Raw genomic sequence first — 22,042 nt, 5'->3', positions numbered from 1 at the left:
AACGAAGCCACGACGGAACTACTAGAAAACACCCAAGCGAAGAGAACACCTGGAGATTGGCAAGCCTAGCTTCCAGGTGGGGGCTGGGGATCTCCCAGCAGCCTCTTCCTCCCGCCGGCCGTTCCCACCAGCCGGCCACCAACGGAACCCCAGCGAGGCAACCGCTTCTACCTGCCTCACAGCGAGTGAAAAGAGCGGAAGTGCTTTGATGTTCCGCGGAAGCGGAAGCGCGCCCCTGAAGAGTGATGGCGGCGCTGGCGAGAGTGGTGGTGAGTGGAGTGGGTGACCGGGGTTGTGTGAGCTTTGTTTCGGGTGGTTGAGGCTGCTGCCGCCCTCGCGGGTGAGGGGCAGGCGGCTTAGTTGCAGGGAGCCGCCCTTGAGCCTTGGCGTTGTGGCTTTGCTGTGTTCCGCGCCACGCTCTTCTCGAGGGGAGAGCGAAACTGGCAGAGGGGCGCCTGGCACAGCCTTGTCCTCTGTGCGGTGGGAGGAGCGGTGAAGCGCTCCTTCAGCTACGCCCAAGGACACAGGGGCCGCCTGGGAAGCCGTTGCCCTTGGGCATTCGGGTATGGCGGTAGACTGTGCTGACGAGCGGGGGGGGGAGCCCCTCAGTTTCTCTGATGCTTCTCATGAGGTGAGCTCTGGCTCGCGAAAGCTTATGATGGAATAGGAGGTGCCCCTCTTTTATTTTGGTGTTGTGGACTGACGTGGCCGTCTACCTGGAATGATCACCACAATTTATGCTGCCAATTCCATTCAGGTAGATGCATTACTGTAGCCTTTTCAGAAGGTATGTTCCAGCTGCTGTGATTGTGTGTACAGAACAAACATGCTACTTGTGATCCTCCTGGTAGGCTCTTCTAAAAGGGGCAGTATGTGGATTTTCTGCTTTGGTACATGTGTACCAGGCATCTAGGGTTGCCACCCTCCTGAGATGACAGATGATTTCCAGACTGCATATTAGTCTTCCAGTGAAAATGGCTGCTTTGGAGGGTGGACTTTGTGGCATTATATCCTCCTGAGATCCTTCCCTAATTCTTACCCTCCCCAGGCTTCTCCCCCAAATTTCCAAGAATGTTCCAATCTGGAGTTCGGAACCCCATGAGACACCAGATTACTCAGGGGAGTGGTATGCATATCCTGAAGCTGAAATAGAACCCTTTCCAGAAGAAATAATGGTTGTATGTATTGGAAGGATTGTGTATAGACGTGAGGTCAAGTAGTAATGACTGAACAGAGATTCTGTTTTAGCTGAGTTAAACCTGAGTCCCATGACACTTCAAAGACTAACAATATTTTTTCCAGCCAAGTCACATTTCCCTTCATCAGATGCATTCCCTCAATGCGTCTATGTTGGGCTTGTGGTAAAGGGCTTGAAATGTCAGAGCTTCACCCCTTATGAAGTCTTGCCCGCTCTTCTGTTCCCAGATGTGTGAAAGCTAACAGTGGCCTCTGGGGGTGGGTGCATCTGATAAAATGAGACTCATGAAAGTTTATGATGCAATAAATTTTGTTAGTCTTAAAGTGCCACTGGACTCTTGTTTAATTTTACAACTTCAGTTCTATGCTGTTTCATCAAGCCCAGAAAGGAACAATACTAAAGGAAGCAACCTACAAAGCTCTTGAGATGGTTGAGAAAGCAAAGCATCATGAAGCCTAAGAAGGACCTAAGAAGGAAAGTATTAGGATCTATCTAATGCTAAAGTACTTTAAAAAAATTAAAACAAGGACCTAAGTCAAAACTGCTGACTTGTGTGTGGTGGGTGACCCTTACACACAAAGATCATTACACTTTTCAGCCTGCATTAATCTCTCCAGCATTTTGCGGCTGGTCCTTCAGTATTGCTTAAATTGAAAGAAGGGCATATTATGTTTGCTTATTTAAACATTCTCCTCATAGGCACTGTAGTCTTCAAAGGCTTGAGGGGATATGCAACCCATCTCATTGAACCCCTTCCACAAGCAATTTCTTCTACACATTAAGCCACGTTATTCAGTTTATGTAATGTGTAATCACATAATTATATGATATAAGAGTGAGTAAGATAAGCTGTGACAAAAATGCCTAGAGGCAAGGAATAATTTAGTAGAAGCAGGGTCACCTGGAGCCAATTATCATTTCCTCACTTTTAGTTATATCAGTCAGGTGCAGACTGTTCCATTTACATCTTTCCTAACACTGTAACTGATGACTGCGGTCTTTTCACATTGGGCTCCTTGTCTTGTGTAGCCTTGTAATTGGAGCTTAGTCTTCATTCCCAGTGACATGAGATATTTTATTTTGGCTCAAGCTTTACAGGATTCTTACAAGTAGTGCTAATGAATCCCTAAAGGTATTTTGGGGCATGTGCTGTTTTCTCTATTTTTTATTACTGGGCCACATTTCTCACAATTCTTGCTATATTATTGCTTTGTTTTTCTTTCTTTCTTTCTTATTTCTGATCTGCACAACTGACATTTTTCTGTGTTGTTTATCAAAAGAGTTGGCCCGCATATATGACCAGACTGTCACAGGATGAGCTCTGTCATCACATGTGAGTTTGGTCATCTGTAACATTCTACCCAAGTAGTAAGGAGGGTTTCACCAAACATCAGGTGCAGGTGGATGGTCGAATGTGTGATAAAATAGCTGTCTGTATAGGCTCGATATAAGAGGTGTCAGACTAGACCCAGGAAACCTAGGTTCAAATCCCCACATGTGCCATGGATGCTTGCTGGGTGACCTTGGGCCAGTCACACACTCACAGCCCTGACCCTGGCTTATATTTGTATGGGAGACCTCCAAGGAATACCAGGAATATATGGAGGCAGACAACAGCAAACCACCCCCAAAAGTCTCTTGCCCTGAAAACCCTATGGGGTCACTGTAAGTCAGAAAAATATGCATGGGGGATTAGGTGATAGCCTTTTGCATGGCACCACAAGGGAAAAATGCTTAATCTGAGGCTCAAATTAAACATGATGTTTTTAATAAGCAGTCAGAAAACGCCTGCTGGAAACTGATTTCTTGCAGGGACCTGATTCAGGGCATGGGGGGAGAAGAAAGTTCAGCGCCCCCCCCCCCGGTGCAGTTTTTCTGAACCAAAATAGCCACTGGGGGATATTACTTGCCAAATTGGGGCTGTACATGCACTGTATCACATGGGAGAATACTGCATAAGAGAGTCCTGTTCCAACTTGTTAAAAAAAATCATGGCTAGTTTGAGCCTGAGCGGACTGGTCTTTTCTGTCAAATGACCAGTTGCTATATTTCCATTTCTTTTTTAAAAACCAAAAACAATATTCACTGATTGTATTAGAAACAAGCATACCATGACCTTAGGGAATGTAAAAAATATATACTTTGCCTAACCTTTTGCTTTTGTATACTCTTATTCCCTAATAAATCTGAGATTTTAAATGATCAGATTCTTTAAATTGTACTACAGTTAAATATATGGGGAGCCACTCTTTCAGTGATGCTGAGGATATTAAGAATCGTCAGCTAAAGAGTGCTTATATTTACATAGGATTATTCAAAGATGGTGTTTGAATTTAGATGGTATTGGTCAAAATGACAAGTTTATTACTATTAATGTGCGTTTTCCTTTTATTGCTGATTAGTGGCTTTTTTCTCCTAGAAACACCAAGCTAGAGAACCTCAATGGATTACATTATGCAGTGGACTGATACAAACAACAATATCTCAAATGCAGTGGGGCAGGATGCTTCATGGCACTCTCCAGGTAAGACTCTGTTTGATTAGCAATTCATACCCAGTGGGGACCCAAAGTGGCTTACAACATTGTTTCTCCTCTTCTCCATTTTATCCTGGCAACAACAACCCCATGAGGTAAGTTAGGCTGCGAAAGCGAGTGATTAGCCCCTGGTAACCCAGTTGGCTTCTGTAGCAGAGTATGGATTCGAACTTTAGTCTGCCAGGTACTAATCTGACACTCTTAATAGCTATATCACGCTGGCTCTAAACCGATGTATTAATAATTTACTTCATTTATACCTCGCCTTTCTCCCCAGAGGGGACCCAAAGTGGCTCACATTGTTCTCCTGTCCTCCATTTTATCCTCACCACAACCCTATGAGGGTAGGTTAGGCTGAGGGTGTGAGACTGGCCGAAAGTCACCCAGCAAGCTTCAATGACAGAGTGGGGATTTGAACCAGGGTTTCTCCCTGATCGTAGTCTGACACTAACCACTGTGCTACACCTGCTCTCTTAACCTAACAAGCCAGCCACTACTTGAAGCACATCCTGGTGTTCAAGAGGATGCTCTGATCTTTCCTCTGTCAAACTATTCTGATCTTTTTCAGTCTCTTCAGAGATTTTCGTTCTCTAAATTAATTCTTACACCCAGCTCTTCCTGGTATAATGCTCTGTTGAACATGTAAACTGCTACCTGGACCAGAATGAGAATTTTCTCAGTTCTGACTTTACAGTCATATTTATTTATGCTTGTTTTGGGGGAATACTGAAAGAAGTATATGGCAAGCCTTCCATGGCTTGTGTGTTTTCTCATTTCAGGAAGCTAACCAGTTTGTGCCAGGTGTAATTTGTCTCATTACAGTCTTTATATTTCTTCATGGGTGAACATGATATACATTATACAGAATGTTGTTCCTTTCATAGTAGTTAAACATTGGGTATATGACTATAGGAAAGAAAACATTCTCTCCTTGATTACTGCTCTCCTTGTTAATCTTATGCGTTAACTAATCAGAAAAAAATGCCAAGGAGAATCTCTTGCCAGAATGATAACCAGTAGGGTAGAAGTATGGCTACTCATCACTTCGTTAAGGTCACAGGTGCCTCAAGGATATTGGACAATCCGATTTAAAAGGAGTTAGCATGGATATTTACTGAACATATGTGTAGTACTGAACATCAAGAGACATTTTTAATCAGTTATTGATGTGTCTCATCCTCAAAGAGCAGAAACTATAAATTTTCTGAAATGTGGTGGCTAAGCCTTTCTACCAAGTACTCTGCTGCTAAAATGTTAGTTTACAAGGTACTTAAGTTTTACAGGAGCAAATGGGGGGGGGGAGTAGAGAAATTCAAAGAGAAGTACTAGGAGCATCATTTGAAAATACATGGGCTACTTCCTACTTTGTTCTTATACAGAGAGGAAGAGAGTTTGATAGCTGTCGTTTTTATTAAGAGAAGGTTCTAGTATGGAGGAGTTTGGATTTCTTTCTATGTTTCTTTCACATTTCCTGCTCAACAAGTTTGTCAAGTTAGTTGTGGGATAATGAACTAAAACTGGTCTGTATTGTGCTCAAGTGGGTAATCATGAGGATATTGTAGGTGTCTTTAATCAGAACTTATTCAGAATAGCATTGGCATGTAATTTTTTTTTTACCTAACAATTTCATCTGACATTATTCTTTTGTACTGTTGTTTTATCAGAGGCACAAGAATGGCCGATCACAACTGACCAAAGTTTGCTGTGGGTTAATACACACCATTGGTGCAGCAAAGCAGCCAAACAGGACATTTCATCACACAAAAAAGGTCAGAGAAAATTGGTGTGTGAGTTACACATTTGTTTGGTCCCACTGAGTGAGGGCTGTGTGGTGGTTGGCATTTGACATTTCTGAGGTCATTAACAGGGTTCAGGGAGTGTCTTAAATACAAAGCCTTCGCTTATATGTGCAGAGAAGTATTAAATTCTAGAGTAACCTGAAGGGCTCATGCCTGCTGTAACTGGTAAACACTTTAAAAGATTCATGGAAGGTCATCCATAGCTGTTAGCCAGAATGTTAAGGGATGAGGTGGCACGTGTAGGCTACTCTTGGAATCTGAGTGCTGTGAGCCCAAAGGGGAAAAAAATGCCCTGCTTTTTATGTTGTGACATTTGATGCTTAGTACTGTCAAAATCGAGATGGTATCTGAGTCCAATTACACAGCTCATTTCAGCTCAAACCTTGTTGAAACACCTTTCTTACATGAAAGATCATTGTTTTGGCACTTGCGGGCTTAAAATATTAAGTATGATTTTGTTATTCCTGCAAATTGCTTAAAACTTTTTTCTTTTCCTGTCTGTAGTTAAAACCAGTCCCTTCCTTCATGCCTTATTTGTGTATTGCTTCTTGGGTAAATTTCCCAAAACTCAATGGTTGTGGCAGTTTTCCTCCTCTTTATGGCAGCATCTGAGGCCCATGCAACCTTATCAAAAAGTGTGATCTTGCACGATCAATATTGCTTGAGAGGAACCTGTCCAACGTTCCATAAGTAATGGACTGTATTTTAGCAGTAAGGTGTAAGGCTAATATCCTTATGCCATCTCTCCAGATTTGCTCAAGGCTGCTCCACAGCTATAATAAAACCACCCAAGATGATAAAACAGTTTAACAAAAACAAATCATAACAGTCAAAACAAGTCAATAAAACAAAAAATAAAATGAATAAGTAAAAACCAACCAATAAAAACTGGCCAGGACATAAAAACAAATGAAACAATCAGCCATCTAAATGATCATACAGTCCCTAGGCTAGGAGCAGACCACAAGACACCTGAAAAAGATAGTCCCTGTAGTTAAAAGTCTGGATGATTTGGAGGGTGCCAGGAAAGCCTCAAAAAGGGAGGGTATTCCAAAGACAAGGTGCCACCACCAAAAAGTCCTGTCTCTGGTCACTACCTACCTTACCTCTGCAGGCAGGGTCACATTAGATGGTTGATAAATCAGAGTATGTGAAGGTACATCCTTCCTCCTCCTCACTCTTGCAGCCAAGCCCATGTAGCCACCAAACCCCCAAGAACAACTTTAGTGCTCAGGAAATAGTTTGCCAAAGCTAATATTTTAGATTGGGAAGGAGCCAATCTTTTCCTCTCCCTCCTCCCTCCCCCCAAATCCAACCAAACACTCAGGATAGTTTAAATTTGTAGACTTAGGACACATTTAACACCTGAGAATAACCATTGCAACCTAAAGAGCTCTACAAGAAAAGCCTAACTACGGAATGAAAAAGAGACAATGACAATTAGTCTGACTCTCCCTGACCTATAGGTATTAAGATCTATCAATTAATTTGTCTAAATAATTTTTCCCTACAGTACATGCAGCATTTGTGATTGTGTGTCCCTTTGTTTCTAGACTGTGCCAACCTGACATTGGGTTTCCTCCAGTACACACTATAAGGGCCAATATGTTCATGTAATAGAGTGAACACAAAAGGGAAAATTATTTTCGCATGGGTTACTTTTTTTCTTTAGAGGCTCGCTTTAAAAGGCACCAGGTCGATATGGCCTCCAGTCATGCCTTTTTCTTGGATCTGCCAGACTAGGGATCTGAATGGGAAGTTACGCGTGTAAGCTAGGCTCTTGTCTTATTTTCTGATGTAGAAGCAGGCCCAAGTATGTGTGTTTTATTGTGAGATGGGGGGTGGATTTTTGAAAGCCCCGCTGTGATACTGCTATGGAAAATCTTAAGGGGGGCGAACAACCCTGTGTTTTTCCATTGGCTTAATGTCAAGATTTGTAGTCAACATACACTTTTAATTACAGCACTTGAGAGCTTAGTTTACATATGACTTTTTTTGAAGTGGGAAGGATACATGTTTTCATCACAGAGGCACATGCATATAAACACATACATGGCAAATGCACATTTGTTGTCACATGTTGACCTGGATCAGATAAAACTTCCCTCAGTTCTTTCATATACATGGATAGATGAGGCCTCGCTCCCCTACTATCAGTTGTGCCTGTCCATCCTCCAAGACCATGACTATCTACATATATGCATAACATTTGAATATGTTATATAGGCATAAAATCCAGTATGCTTTTGCCAAACCACATAGTTGATTACATGAATCTTTCTGACATATGGATTGAAGTGTTCAGGGCTATTCATGTCAGATTTTATGTTCATCACGTTCTATTCAAACACTATGACTGAGCATTGGAATCTCACCAAGCAGGCATGCCTAGAGGGTGGTCTTGCTGTCCTTGGTGTGAGTGGAGAGAAAGTTGGAAGTGGCCCTTGGAGGTGAATGCAGTTTTGACTACAGTAACTTATTACAAATAAATTGTACCATTTGGATCCTGTGATATCTGTAACCTATTTCTTTGTTTGCTTTATAGCTTCTTGCAACCAAAGATTCTGTTCAGCCTTCTGAAGAGAAAGTGGGTGCTTTCACAAAGATAATAGAAGCAATGGGTTTCACAGGACCACTAAAATATAACAAATGGGTAAGCACTTCTTATAAATAGCTATTTGCGCTAAGGCAGGGTGGATCATTGAAATAAACTAGTTCAAGCTTCTGTCTGCAAGAAGTTGTTGAATTTCCTATAGTTACTTTTGTATTAGAACAGGGTTATCATAATGATAATGTGCAGGCAGGATCCTCTCCACATTTTCCTGTTGGTGATATTACATTTTTGTTTGAGTCTTTTTAGTCATTAGTTGCTTCAGCTCTTTGGTTGTGCAGATATGTACTATACCACTCTCTGCCCATGTTGATGGTCTCTTAAAATATAGTGATTGATTTGATTTGCTTCTTGATCTTATGATTGCAAGTTATAATTTGTTAAACTTGGGGCAGGGGGAAGAGAAGATGCTGCAATTATTACTTCACTTGTGCCACCTAGGTGACTGAGGAACTTGTCAGAGCCCTTCCACTGAGAAACACTTCATGTGGACTCTCCCATAGTCACTTGGTTTGAAGTTCTGTCCAGGACCCCATGAAATCTTGGTCAGACTTTCTTGGGTCATCTCCATTTCATCATTTTCTATATATAGACATCAAATTCTGTTGAATATATGAAAACACCAAGCTGAATAGTGGAAGTATCAGATGGGTTGGATAAGAATGCCTTGACAAAGTAAGTGTTTGTATTGCACAAGAATCTCTGTGTATACTTACAGTGCAAACACTAGCATTTAAAAGTGAATGTAGGCTTGATCTGCAGGCCGGAAATAAGTCAATTTTTATCAACCAGTTTCAGCCACTGTTAGTTTAAAAACTATGCCTTTTTCTAATACCTCTATATATTAAGCTTGTGATTGGTATACAGTCACTTTGCCTATGGCATCAGGATGCAAAAATAAAGTTCTAAATTAAATATTTTTTTATAATTGTCACTTATATTCTCTGTAGTTACAAGATGGAGATGACATTGCTGTTATGTGAAGCTGTTCAGGTACATATGAAGTGTCTTCAGTCTGTAACATTGCTATGAAAGACATAAGGCCAGACTAGATACTCTGATGTATTAACAAGTGATTGGTCAATTGACCGTATTAATGAAATTTGAAGACATAAGGCCACAACATTATTAAAAAGGCACAAATGCATTAGACACCTATTTCATGCACTTCACTTGAAAGTACTGAAAATTCTATAGCCAGATAAAGAATTGCATCTGCATACATAGCTACAATCAGAACCTGTTCAAAAGCAGTTTGAAGAATCTGAAATGTTACCATGTGCTTGAAGAAATAAGTTCATTCTATTGTGACAAAAATAGTTTTTTAGTACTAAAATTGCAACAATACATCTATCCTTTGTTTAAAAGAAAATTCCAGGAGAAGCAGACAGAAGCTCAACTAGTTCACTTGTTTGCAGGTCCTCTTGCAGGTGAACATGCATTTTCCACGTCCTCAGTCAGTCACGTTGCCTAACCGACAATGGTTTGAGATTTCACTGCCATCATAATATTGAGCAAATCATTTATCTTCTCTTATTTCTATAACTGTGAAACTTTTACCAGTTCTTTTTGTGTGTGTTGGTGGGCTCAGTTGACAAACTGTAAAATGTGAATTCAGCGTTTAGATTTTAAAGTACTTTTATATTCCTGAATTATGTTTAACAAGAGACTAATATCCCAAAGAATCAGTGCATTAGCCTGTGATGTTTTTTTATCTCTGCAAGCATCATTCTGCCATACAATTCTTCTTACAACACTGATTCTTTTCCCAAAACTTAAATGGAAGAATACCATCAGATGAGTTGCCTTGCTTTTTCTTTTGGTTTACATAGTCTTGCAGTTGTTTGAACAATGCTTTTTTTTTAGGGAGGCTCACTAAAACACTCTTTGAAAACTGATTTGTGGATCTGTGCACATGACCTGAGAACCTGGCTTGAACTTCTTGGAAAGAAGGTGGAAAGGGAATCAGAGTATTGGAAGAACCATGAATAACATAATATTTACTGCCCAGGAAATTGTTAGAACAAATAATAAACCTGCAAGTTGTTATTTCCTGGAGCAAAAGGGGATTGTGGCCAGTAGCCAGGGCAGGTTTGAAGATATATTTTGCCAGTTCTACTAAATACCTTCCTTAACAGGCTGTTTAGCTGAATGAATAAATAGGATCCAGTGAATGACCATCGAGATGTTTAAAATTCTATATAATTTTGGCTTGGAAGGCTTAGATCCTAGACATGAATAAAAATATTTACATGATCATAATCAGATGTGCAGATGGTATATAATGTTTGTAAATGCTTAATGTTATTCAGAGTCTTCATAAACTGAATTTAGATGTAGCAAATAAACCGGATTGGATCCAAAGACTCCTTTCTGCTAAAGGCGAATCTTACAGTGCAATCCTTAGCAGAGTTAAGTCTCTCTAAGTCTGTTAAAGTAAGTAAATTTAATGGGTATAACTCTGCACGGGATTGCACTGTTGGTGGAATCCAACCTAATGTCTTTGAATCTAACCTAATGGCTGCTGAGATTAACTGCACTCGGAAACACGGCAGGTTGGTGAAAAGGTGGGTTACTTGCTAGACTATTAAAATATTCTGTCAAAAGTGTGACAGTGTCTTTTGCCTGAGATAAATGTTTTAATATTGTGGTGCATTTTGAGTAGGAGAGAATGTGCAATATACCCAACATGTAAACCACCTGAGGATTTCAAAAGACATCAAGCTCATCTGCATCACTAGTTTTACAAATGGTTTTTTGAGATCTGTTGGTTTTATTAGAGATCAGTGTATCCCTGACACATATAATTTTGATTATGGAAGAGTATAGAATGCTTGCATGATTAATAAAAGCACAGGAACATTACACCTGTGGGATAAATATTAAAGGTAATTACTTTTCTTTTCCAGAAAATTAAAATAGCAGCATTGCGCATGTACACATGCTGTGTGGAGAAAACAGATTATGAGGAGTTCTTTAACAGTAAGTTTCTCCCCCCCACCCAACCTGGCCTCACCTATTCTTCTCTTTGAGATTATGGCTGCAATCCTAAAGATACTTTCCGGGGAGTAAGCCCCATTGAATCAAAAGGGACTTATTTATGAGTTGTCCTGCTTAGGATTGCTCCCTTCGATTGAGCAAGATTAATCAAACCTTGTTCTTGTCTTCCTAAGCATGTATATTTAAACCCAGTCCACAAAATGTGACTGTTCATTCTGTCTCCCGAAAGAAATAGTGAAACAAACAAAATTACATCATCACATTGTTTATTGAAAAGAAGAATAAACAGGTCATTTTGGTCTGATCAATATCTTCTTAAAGCAAAATACCAATGAATATGAAAAGCTTGCAGTTTTCATTGTTTAAAAATAATCCAGGCATCGTTTTTCCCTTCCTTGTAGCCATTCTTGCATGCTCAATTTATTTTTCAGCTCTTCTAAGTAGCATGGAGCATTAAGGTATCCTTAATTCTGTTATTACAAGAGTACGTAATATAAATCTGCAATTAGCAGCGAGTTAGCTAAGTTCTTTTGAGCTTATAGAGCAGTCAAAAGATAGTTTGGTGAATAATAAATAACTGAGGAGATGACCAGGAATCTTTAATAGCAGGTGTATGAAAAGAGGTATGTAGGGATGGACTTTACAGTGCAATCCTAAAGAGAGTTACTCCAGTCTAAGCCCATTGAAATAAATGTTAGCCACGTTTTGTTGTTGCTAGTATTGCCAAGTGCTGGTTCAATCCCACCAGTCTCCGTATGAGATGTTTTTGTCTTGAAAACTTGATCACATGAAATCTAGTATTGTTGCCACACTGTGATGCAATAGAACTTATGACACTTGTATTGTAAGGTGCCAAAGATTCAGGTGGTCAATATTTTTCATTTCAATTATTTATTAAGAGTAAATTTTACTGTTTGTAATCTGGATGTCAGAATCTTTCAGGGTAGAGAAGGAAATGGATGCTCAACTTCAGAGCCCCCAGGATGCTTATTGTGGCAACGTATAACACAAAATATAGACAGCTGTGTTAATCTGGGTGGGGGACAGAGCAAAAAAAGCATAATATCTTAATTGATAACAGTTTTTATTTGAAGAGGCTTAGTTTATTGATATTTTTATTAGTATTAAAGCATTTGAATCATGATGTTTATATTTCATTTCGTGCTTGCTATATTTTAAAAACTTTGATTTCTATGGTGGGAGAGCCAGCGTGGAGTAGTGGTTAAGGGTGGTGGTTTGGAGTGGTGGACTCTGATCTTGAGAACCAGGTTTGATTCCCCACTCCTCCACACGAGGGGCAGAGGCTAATCTGGCAAACTAGATTTGTTTCCCCACTCCTGCACATGAAGCCAGCTGGGTGACCTTGGGCTAGTCACAGTTCTCTCCGAACTTTCTCAGCCCCACCTACCTCACAGCGTGTCTGTTGTGGGGCGGGGAAGGGAAGGTGATTGTAAGCCGCTTTGATTCTTCCTTAAAGTGGTAGAGAAAGTAGGCATATAAAAACCAACTCTTCTGATATCTTAGTGCCCATAACTATATTGTTAAAGTCAATACGCTTGTTCTCCTCCTCCACCTCCGTGGTCTTTAGTTGTTTGAGCACTAGTTAAAATGCTTACTGTGCAGTTCTAATTGCTGCTTTTGATGCTGTAGTGAAAGAGGCAGCTTGTACTAGAACTGCTAAAGTGGCATTCTGTTCAGACAAACAGGTCCGAACTTCAAACATTTCTTGCTGGTGACCAGCTGGTCCAGTGCTAGGGATGCCAGCCTCCAGGTGGGACCTGGGGATCCCCTGAATTACACCTCATCTCCAGACTTACAGAGATCAGTTCTCCTGGAGAAAACGGATGCTTTGGAGGGTGGACTCCATGGCATCGTACCCCACTGAGGTCCCTGTCCTCCCCAGGCTCCATCCCCAAATCTCCAGGAGTTTTCCAACCTGGATCTGGCAACCCTACCCCCCATCTCCCGCCGGTGGCACCTAGAAACCCTAGCTAGAGGTTGGAGAGCTACTTTGGTGTTGAGAAGCCCCATTAGAAGCAGCATCTACATGCCTTTCGTGATATTCTGCTAAGAACATAGTATATTATCTCTCCCAAAATCTGATAGACACATGGCCATTTATTTGCAGGCTTTTGATTCTCCTTTATCTAGCTGTCTTGGCCTAGTACTTAACATCAGTGGCCAGGATTAATATTCAGTGTTTTGCTTGTATATGGGAGCATTTCAGCTGCTTCTTCCAGCAACTGGCATCTTTATCCCCTGAAAAAGTCCTTCCAAGGTCAGTAGGACCTTCAAGAGTGCCAGGGGCTATTCCCAGAAGTACATATTGCGCCTTCCCCTCAGTATGTGCATGAACTCTTTCTGCTTGGACACTGGAAAGAGTGGGGGTGGGGAGGGGTTAGATGCAGACCATTTAATTTGGATTTTTTAAAAAGTGAAGCAAGTAATGGAAAAATGCTTACAATTGTTTTTGTTTTTTTGTTGTTTTTTTTAAGAATTTCAGATGCCTGATACATTGAATTCATGGTTTTTAATAGCACAACTTCATGTCTGGTAAGTGAAAAGTATTTAAAATCTGTATTTTCTGCAAATTGCAGGGTTTACATACCTTTAAAATTTGTTTGCTTCATGTTGCAGGCTTCCCTTGCGAAAGAGGAGACTGTCCCTGCTGGTGACAAAAATACTAGATTTAATAGTACTAACTTGTAACCAGCTTTTAACAAAAAAAAAAGTCAAAAAAGCCTAATATTTGTAGTGGTTTTTAAACCTTAGTAGTGGAAAAGCTACTGCTAGGAGTATCTTTTAAAAGCTTCATTTAGCTTGGATGGAAAGGTCTCTTATTTAGCTGTTTTAGGAAAAGCTCACATTTACGTAAAAGTGGTTTGAATTGTGAGAACTTGTGGTGACTTTACTCACTGGTTGTCAGAAGCCTTTAACAAATTATATCATTGACATTTACATTTGCACCTCTAAAATGTACCTGCAGATTAAGCGAACACCAGATTGGTTGCATGTGAAATATTTAACACCTCAGAAAGTTAGTTTTCCTTTCATTTATTAAATAACTAGCCAAGAAAAATAATTAGACAAAATCTACATCTGAAGTTACCTGTTTGAAAAGGTCAAAATGATATAAATGTGATGCAGAAGAAAGTAGATTATTTTTCCATTTGCCTCTCTGGAAGCTAAATAGCCCTAAATTTAAGCCTACCAACATAACTTGTATAGACATTTGAGACGAAGGGTATCGCTGAAGAAAAAAGAGCCACTGGCTCCAGTTGGTGTGGGTTTTTTTCTGTATCGTTGTCCAGTCTTATTTATAAGTTCTGACGTGTAACAAGAACTTCATATTGGCAGTGAATCTCATTAGCTTGCAGGAGAAAAGTTATTCAGAAGTCATCTGAAAGATGAATTACACTGTGTGTGTGTTAAGTGCCATCAAGTCGCTTGAGACTCATGGCGACCCTATGAATCAACGTCCTCCAAAATGTCCTATCTTTGACAGCCTTGCTCAGATCTTGCAAATTGAGGGCTATGGCTTCCTTTATTGAGTCAATCCATCTCTTTTTGGGTCTTCCTCTTTTCCTGCTGCCCTCAACTTTTCCTAGCATGACTGTCTTTTCCATTGACTCTTGTCTTCTCATAATGTGACCAAAATACAATAGCCTCAGTTTAGTCATTTTAGCTTCTAGGGTCAGTTCAGGCTTGATTTGATCTATAACCCACGGATTTGTTTTTTGGCAGTCCACGGTATCCGTAACACTCTCCTCCAACACCACATTTCAAAGGAATCTACTTTCTTCTTATCCGCTTTCTTCAATGTCCAGCTTTCACACCCATACATAGTAATTGGGAATATGATGGCATGAATTAATCTAGTCTTGGTGGCCAGTGACACATCCTTACACTTCAGAATCTTTTGTAGCTCCTTCATGGCTGCCCTTCCCAGTCTCAATCTCCTGATTTCTTGGCTGCAGTCTCCCTTTTGGTTGATGGTGGAGCCAAGAAATAGAAAGTCTTCAACAATTTCAAGTTTCCTCATTGTCATCCTTAAAGTTGTGTAATTCTCCTGTAGTCATTACCTTTGTCTTCTTGATGTTCAGTTGTAGTCCTGCTTTGCCACTTTTTCTTTTAACTTTCATCAGTAGTCTTTTCTAGTCTTTGCTATTTTCTGCCAGTAATGTAGTATCATCGGCATATCTCAAATTGTTAATGTTCCTCCCTCCAATTTTCACTCCACCTTCATCTAAATCTAATCCAGTTTTCCTGATTATATGTTGTACAAATATATTGAAGAGATAGAGATAAAATACATCCTTGTCTAACACCTTTGCCAATTGGAAACCATTCCATTTCTCCATATTCTGTTTTAACTGTGGCCTCTTGTCCAGAGTACAGGTTGCAAATCAAAACGATCAGATGTAGTGGCACACCCATTTCCTTTTAAACCAGCCATAGCTTTTCATGATCCACATAGTCAAAGGCTTTGCTGTAATCTATGAAACACAAGCTGATTTTCTTCTGAAATTCTCTCGTATGCTCCAGTAACCAGCATATATTTGTAATATGATCTCTAGTGCCTCTTCCTTTTCTGAATCCAGCTTGAACTATACTGCATGGGTCTAATGAGAACATTTAATAAAATCATTGGTTCTTGTAGGTTATCCGGGCTGTGTAACCGTGGTCTTGGAATTTTCTTTCCTGACGTTTCGCCAGCAGCTGTGGCAGGCATCTTCAGAGTAGTAACACTGAAGGACAGTGTCTCTCAGTGTCAAGTGTGTAGGAAGAGTCAGAGAGGGGTTGGGTTTGAGCTGAGTACTGTCCTGCAGAAGTAATGTGCTAATCATTGTCCTGTAAGTATCAAGATAATGTACTAATGAGAGTGTGGTATGTTAATATGGAAGCATTGTATCCTGAAATGATCTGGTAATGTGTGAAAGCTGCATGGCTATTGTTGACTGTAGCCTTTGTTAGTCTGGAGGTTTTTCAGGGCAGGAAGCCAAGCCTTATTCATTCTTAAACTCTCTTCTTGTCTGTTAAAGTTGTGTTGATGTTTATGAATTTCAATGGCTTCTCTGTGCAATCTGACAAAATAGTTGGTAGAATTGTCCAGTCTTTCAGTGTCTTGGAATAAGACCCTGTGTCCTGTTTGTGTCAGTCCATGTTCAGCCACTGCTGATTTCTCAGGTTGGCCAAGTCTGCAGTATCTTTCATGTTCTTTTATCCTTGTTTGTATGCTGCGTTTTGTGGTCCCGATGTAAACTTCTCCAGATTGCACAGAGAAGCCATTGAAATTCATAAACATCAGCACAACTTTAACAGAAAAGAAGAGAGTTTAAGAATTAATAAGGCTTGGCTTCCTGCCCTGAAAAACCTCCAGACTAACAAAGGCTACAGTCAACAATAGCCATGCAGATTAGCTTTGGATTTCACACATTAACAGATCAGGATACAATGGTTCCATATTAACATACCACATCCTCATTAGTACATTATCTTGATACTTACAGGACAATGATTAGCACATTACTTCTGCAGGACAGTACTCAGCTCAAACCCAACCCCTCTCTGACTCTTCCTACACACTTGACACTGAGAGACACTGTCCTTCAGTGTTACTACTCTGAAGATGCCTGCCACAGCTGGCGAAACGTCAGAAAGAAAATTCCAAGACCACGGTTACACAGCCCGGATAACCTACAAGAACCAATGAACTCTGACCGTGAAAGCCTTCGACAATATTTAATAAAATCCTTTATCAGAATAGATATGGGGGAAATTGCTGTGAGCACTTCAGTTGAAAAGCTTCCTGCTTTTATCAGTTTACGGTGCAGTCTTGTACAGCGTTACTAGGGAGTAAGTCCCGCTGTGGACAATGGGGCTTGATCCCAGGTAAGTGTTAATAGGATTGCATCGTTGCTTTCTTCTCTTCTCACATCTTCAGTAAAATACTAGGTCTGTTGACCAATGGAAGAATTCCCCATTGAATCATGTGATTTGTTTAGATTTAAATAAACTTGCCCAGAGCCAGAATCTAAATGGAGATGCCTTTAATATATAAAATATATAAATACTTGCAACTTAATTTAAAAAGACCTTTCATTAATAAAAGGGCCATTTTAAATATTTCCTTTTTCATAGCTTCCTAAATAAATGTGTGCACCCCCGTTGATTAAATCCTGTCCCCACTATTTACTAAACTAAATCTTTAACTGTATTAAAAAATGCAGGCTTCAGTAATGATAATCTTCATTACAGAAATCCCCCTTCACTCCCCACCCAGCAGTGAGCTATCTGATTGCTTCCTCTGTCCTATAATTTCCTGTCGGGTGCTTCACTGAATGATGATCCTTAATAGCTGCTGTTGAAACCAGCAGGATCACCCACAGCTAGCCCTGCAGGTAGTAATCCCAGCAGAAGGCAGCAAAACTAATTGCTGTGGTTGTATCTTTCAAAAATCTTGAACACCTTCCAAATAATTCTGGCGTCCTTTCAGCTAATTACAGACTTCAAGGAGACGGTGCTTTAGTCATTCTAGCAATTACTCCTGTGTTCTCTTCATTTCCGCTCCGGCTGTGCCTTTGGCCTAAAGCTGAAGACACCGACTGGAGGCCACCTCAGCGCTTCGTCAGTGTTGTAGTGCAACTCCCAGACGTTCACCTCTTCCACATATGCGAAGCAAAGGAATGGACAATTGTGGCAGTTCATTGGAGAGTCTTAATTTCTCTCCTAAAAAGCCCAGGAGAGTATTGCTTCACCCAGCACTGTCACTGTAACCATCATGGCTTGGATCCAGAGCACAATTTCCACGGGTGCAAGGACCTCTGCCTGCAGAATATGATTGTTCTGCCTCCCCCCTCCTGCCGCACGTGGCAGCCTGAAATGTCCCCCCAAATACTGTTTCTGTTTGGGCTGCAGGATGAGGAAGGCAGGACAAGTCCCAGCGTGGTGTAGTGGTTAAGAGCTGTGGTTTGGAGCGGTGGGCTCTAATATGGGGAACTGGGTTTGATTCCCCACTCCTCCACATGAGTGGCAGACTCTAATCTGGTGAACCGGGTTGGTTTCCCCACTCCTACACATGAAGCCAGCTGGGCGACCTTGGGCTAGTCACACTGTCTCAGCCCCACCTACCTCACAGGGTGTCTGTTGTAGGGAGGGGAAGGGAAGGTGATTGTAAGCTAGTTTGATTATTCAAACTATCGAGAGTCAAATCTTCTTGTGCCCATGGGAACGTTAGCCTGGATCCCACACATAATCTAGAGAAGTTTGAGGAGTAACTGAGTAGGTTTCTGCTTCAGTGGGCAAGAGTGACTTGTTTTAGATGCAAACTTTGCACAGTTGATGAGAGTTTGGTGAGAAATCATGTGAATATTTTGTCCATGAAGTCTGACCTGGCAAAAACCAAGTAGGGATATTAGAGTATGAGCATTTATGTGATGAACAAGGCAATTTTTTGCAGAACTGCAGAATTGAAGTGGAATAATTTTGCAAAAAATTGCATTGTTCATGCTTACACATTGATTTCAACTGGAGTGTATCTGAATAGGTTTGTCCTGAAAACCACACCTGTGTGTATGTATAAAGTACTGTCAAGTCGGCGCTGACCTATGGCGCCCCCATAGGGTTTTCAAGGCAGGAGACTAACAGAGGTGGTTTGCCATTGCCTTCCTCTCCGTAGAGACCTTGGAATTTATTGGAGGTCTCCCATCCAAATACTAACCAGGACTGACCCTGCTTAGCTTCCGAGATCAGGCAAGATCAGGCTACCCTGTCCTTACCTGACATTAATGCAGATGCATATCAGTTGCCAGGTGTTTGTGCCACAACACAAAAATGTAAATGATGGTTTTTTCACATCTTTTTGGTACCCTACAATGTCTTGTGGTGCTTGTAGATGTACACACCAATTAACAGTTAAAGCAGTGGCATGGATCAGACTTGCACAGCTGCTAGAGCTGTAGTGAGGAGGAGCAAACAAAATTGTCTTCCCCCTTCCGTTTCCATCAGCAGTGCTTTCACTGGCACAAAGAAATCAATTGGAGCAAGAATGGAGCCTTCCCTGTTCACACACCCCACCCCAACAGTACTACTACTGTGGATTTTGCATCCAAGCATCATCTTTTTCAGAAGAGAACTGAGAGAAGGGGTAAAGTCCAGGAAAGAACCATCCGTGAACACCATTGCACTCATATTCATTTAGTTAGTTACTTTGTGTGTGTGTGTGTGTGTGTGTGTGTGTGTGTGTGTGTGTGTGTGTACGTAATGCCATCAAGTCACAGCCGAGGGGCTTTCAGGGCAAGTGAGAAGCAGAGGTGGTTTGCCATTGTAGTCTTCCTCGGTAATGGTAGCCAATAGAAGTTAGCATAAAAATGTGTTCAAGGTGATGAGCAAAGATGATGATATGGGCAGTGGAGCAACAGAGAGAAATTGTGTTCTGAATGGGAGAGGGAAAGACCTATGAAATGAAGGAAATGGATGACAAGCTAGATCAAGTGGGAGCTCTAGGAACTTCTGGCATAGATGCAATGCCATGAAGGAGAATTCAGCACAGATTTGGCTCCTCTGCCTCTAGGCCTGCTCTGACAAATTCCCAGAGTAATTTATGCAGGTATGCAGTCCATTTATGCAGATATGCGGGTATGCAGTCAAATCCCAGGATTTAAGAAGGCAGAAGAGTGAATGCTTCTGCATGACACAGATTGCATGCATTAATTCCATTCTTGTGCTTGCATAGATATCTATCTGAATACTGGGCTCTATTCATAACAAGATGATCAGTTGTGGCTTGGTTAAAGTGTGTGTGTGTTAAGTGCCGTCAAGTCACTTCCGACTTATGGCAACCCTATGAATTAATGTCCTCCAGAATGTCCTATCGTTAACTGCATTGCTCAGCTCTTGCAGGCTGAGGGCTGTGGCTTCCTTTATGGAGTCAATCCATCTCATGTTTGGTCTTCCTCTTTTCCTGCTGCCTTCCCTTTTCCTAGCATTATTGTCTTTTCCAGTGAGTCTCTCATAATGTGACTAAAGTACGATAGCCTCAGTTTAGTCATTTTAGCTTCTAGGGAGAGTTTAGGCTTGATTTGATCTAGAACCCACTGATTTGTCTTTTTGCAGTCCATGGTATCCATAAAACTCTCCTCCAATACTGTATTTCAAACTAATCAACTTTCTTCCTGTCCAACTTTTACACCCCTACATAGTAGTGGGAAATACTATAGCATGAATTAAAGTGTACAGAGACTTTAAATAAATTAATCAATTCATAAGGGGAAATTGAACAGGAAAAGATTCCAGAGAGAATAGTCCAAATTCCATAGAATTAGAGGAATGTGGGACATTACACCTGACAAATGAGTAAAAAAATATTGATATGTGCAAAGAATCCATTGGGGGAGAGAATAAATTTTAAAAGGGAATTTTAAAATGCTCAGTTTTGAAATAAAGTTGAAGGAGAGAAGTTGTTATTACTAAATGAAAAAATGCTGTAATTAACACAGTTGCAAAAGATGATGCAATGTTAAAATTACCTTGGTTAAGAGGGTAAGGCAGCAGTGAAAAATATAGCTCTAGAACAGCACTATAAAGTAGGAAAGAAATACGTAATGTCAAATTATAGATATTAGCAGGGAATTCACAATTGACTGGCATAAAAATAAACATGTTTTATTTGCATCAGAAAATAATCCCCTAAGTAAACTCAATGGTAAAAATTATTTCATGATGGCAAGCAGACATGTGGCATAAATATTTGTTTTGCGAATTTGGAAAAGATGCTTGTGCATAACAATAATGAAGCAAATAGAAGCAAGCTGCTGTGGAAATGGTTTCTAAGGTACTATTAAAATGGCCCTTTTCTTACTTAAAAAAAATCAGATCTCTAAAGCAAAACTTCCTTAAAGTCAATGATAGTTTCATAGGTGAATAACTGAATATCTTATAAAGTAGGGTCTTATGGTAAACAATAAAAGGTTTTGCAGCTGTGTTGATCTAATTAGAAAGCTTATAGTCTAAGAAAGTCTATGTCATTTTAACCTCAAATGGCAGTTCTTGTAACAAGGTACCTTTAAAAAAAATAAACTTCAGAATTCCATGACCTCACTCAGGGTGCTGCTGAACTGTTCTGTGACAACGCTTATACATACAAATACACAGTGTCCTTTCAGGCATTGGACTAAGTATAATATGAAAAATACTTGATTTTCACGACATGCTTATCATCTTTGGTGCTTTTTGATCCTATTATGTGATGGTATTCAGTGCCATTAGAGGTACTTAGCCTGCAACAAGTTTCCCAAGAGCGTACAATCCTCGGTATTGTTGAAGGATATTTTTTTCAGGAAGGTGAATGGGAAAGGACCAAAACAGTATTTGTAGTATCTACAGATATCAGCTGCCACTTAAAGACTTAACCATTGTTCTAGGTGCCTTATAGGAAAGTAAGAGAGACTGCCAGGATTCGCGGATGATATCAGTATTAGGATTCCTTTGGGAAGAATGCGAAACCCAAGGCTATGATTAAATCTATCAGAGGCAAATGTTACCTTTCTTTCTCAGAGTGATCATCTTTATTATATGGTCAACAGACCTTTTGGTAATACAATCATTAAAACAAATTATAGTACTTGTTTGGTTAACTGTTCTTTCAGCATCCAAGATCTAGTCTCAATAGCTATATTTTAAAAATATGTACCTTTGCCACAGCAAGAAAAAGGACAACTTGCTCTTCTGCTGAAAGGCCTGATACTTCAGCCAAGAATGGAGCAATTATTTATATCCCACGTTTCCCCCAGTCAGAACACCCAAAACAACTTATCTCATTGTTTGCTCCTCTTCCACTGTATCCTCATAACAACCAGCTTGTGAGATAGAGAGGGGCCAAAGATCCCTGGTGAGCTTCT

General features: G+C 40.4%; 1 protein-coding gene across 1 annotated transcript in view; it reads left to right on the top strand.

Annotated features, from left to right (window-relative positions):
* The first annotated feature begins 245 nt into the window (after window positions 1-245).
* Window positions 246-22,042, top strand: part of LOC130473900 (ubiquinol-cytochrome-c reductase complex assembly factor 1) — a 48,537-nt gene continuing 26,740 nt past the window's right edge. The window contains exons 1-6 of the mRNA XM_056845531.1: window positions 246-269; window positions 3,618-3,722; window positions 5,399-5,503; window positions 8,079-8,186; window positions 11,054-11,126; window positions 13,640-13,697. Of these exons, the coding sequence (XP_056701509.1) occupies window positions 246-269; window positions 3,618-3,722; window positions 5,399-5,503; window positions 8,079-8,186; window positions 11,054-11,126; window positions 13,640-13,697 (473 nt within the window). The remainder of the gene's footprint in view (window positions 270-3,617; window positions 3,723-5,398; window positions 5,504-8,078; window positions 8,187-11,053; window positions 11,127-13,639; window positions 13,698-22,042) is intronic.

Source organism: Euleptes europaea, chromosome 2 (genome assembly GCF_029931775.1).
Source record: "Euleptes europaea isolate rEulEur1 chromosome 2, rEulEur1.hap1, whole genome shotgun sequence".
In the NCBI taxonomy this organism is placed as follows: domain Eukaryota; kingdom Metazoa; phylum Chordata; class Lepidosauria; order Squamata; family Sphaerodactylidae; genus Euleptes; species Euleptes europaea.
Note: the sequence above shows the minus strand (reverse complement) of the source record. Positions and strands in the feature narration are given on the sequence as shown.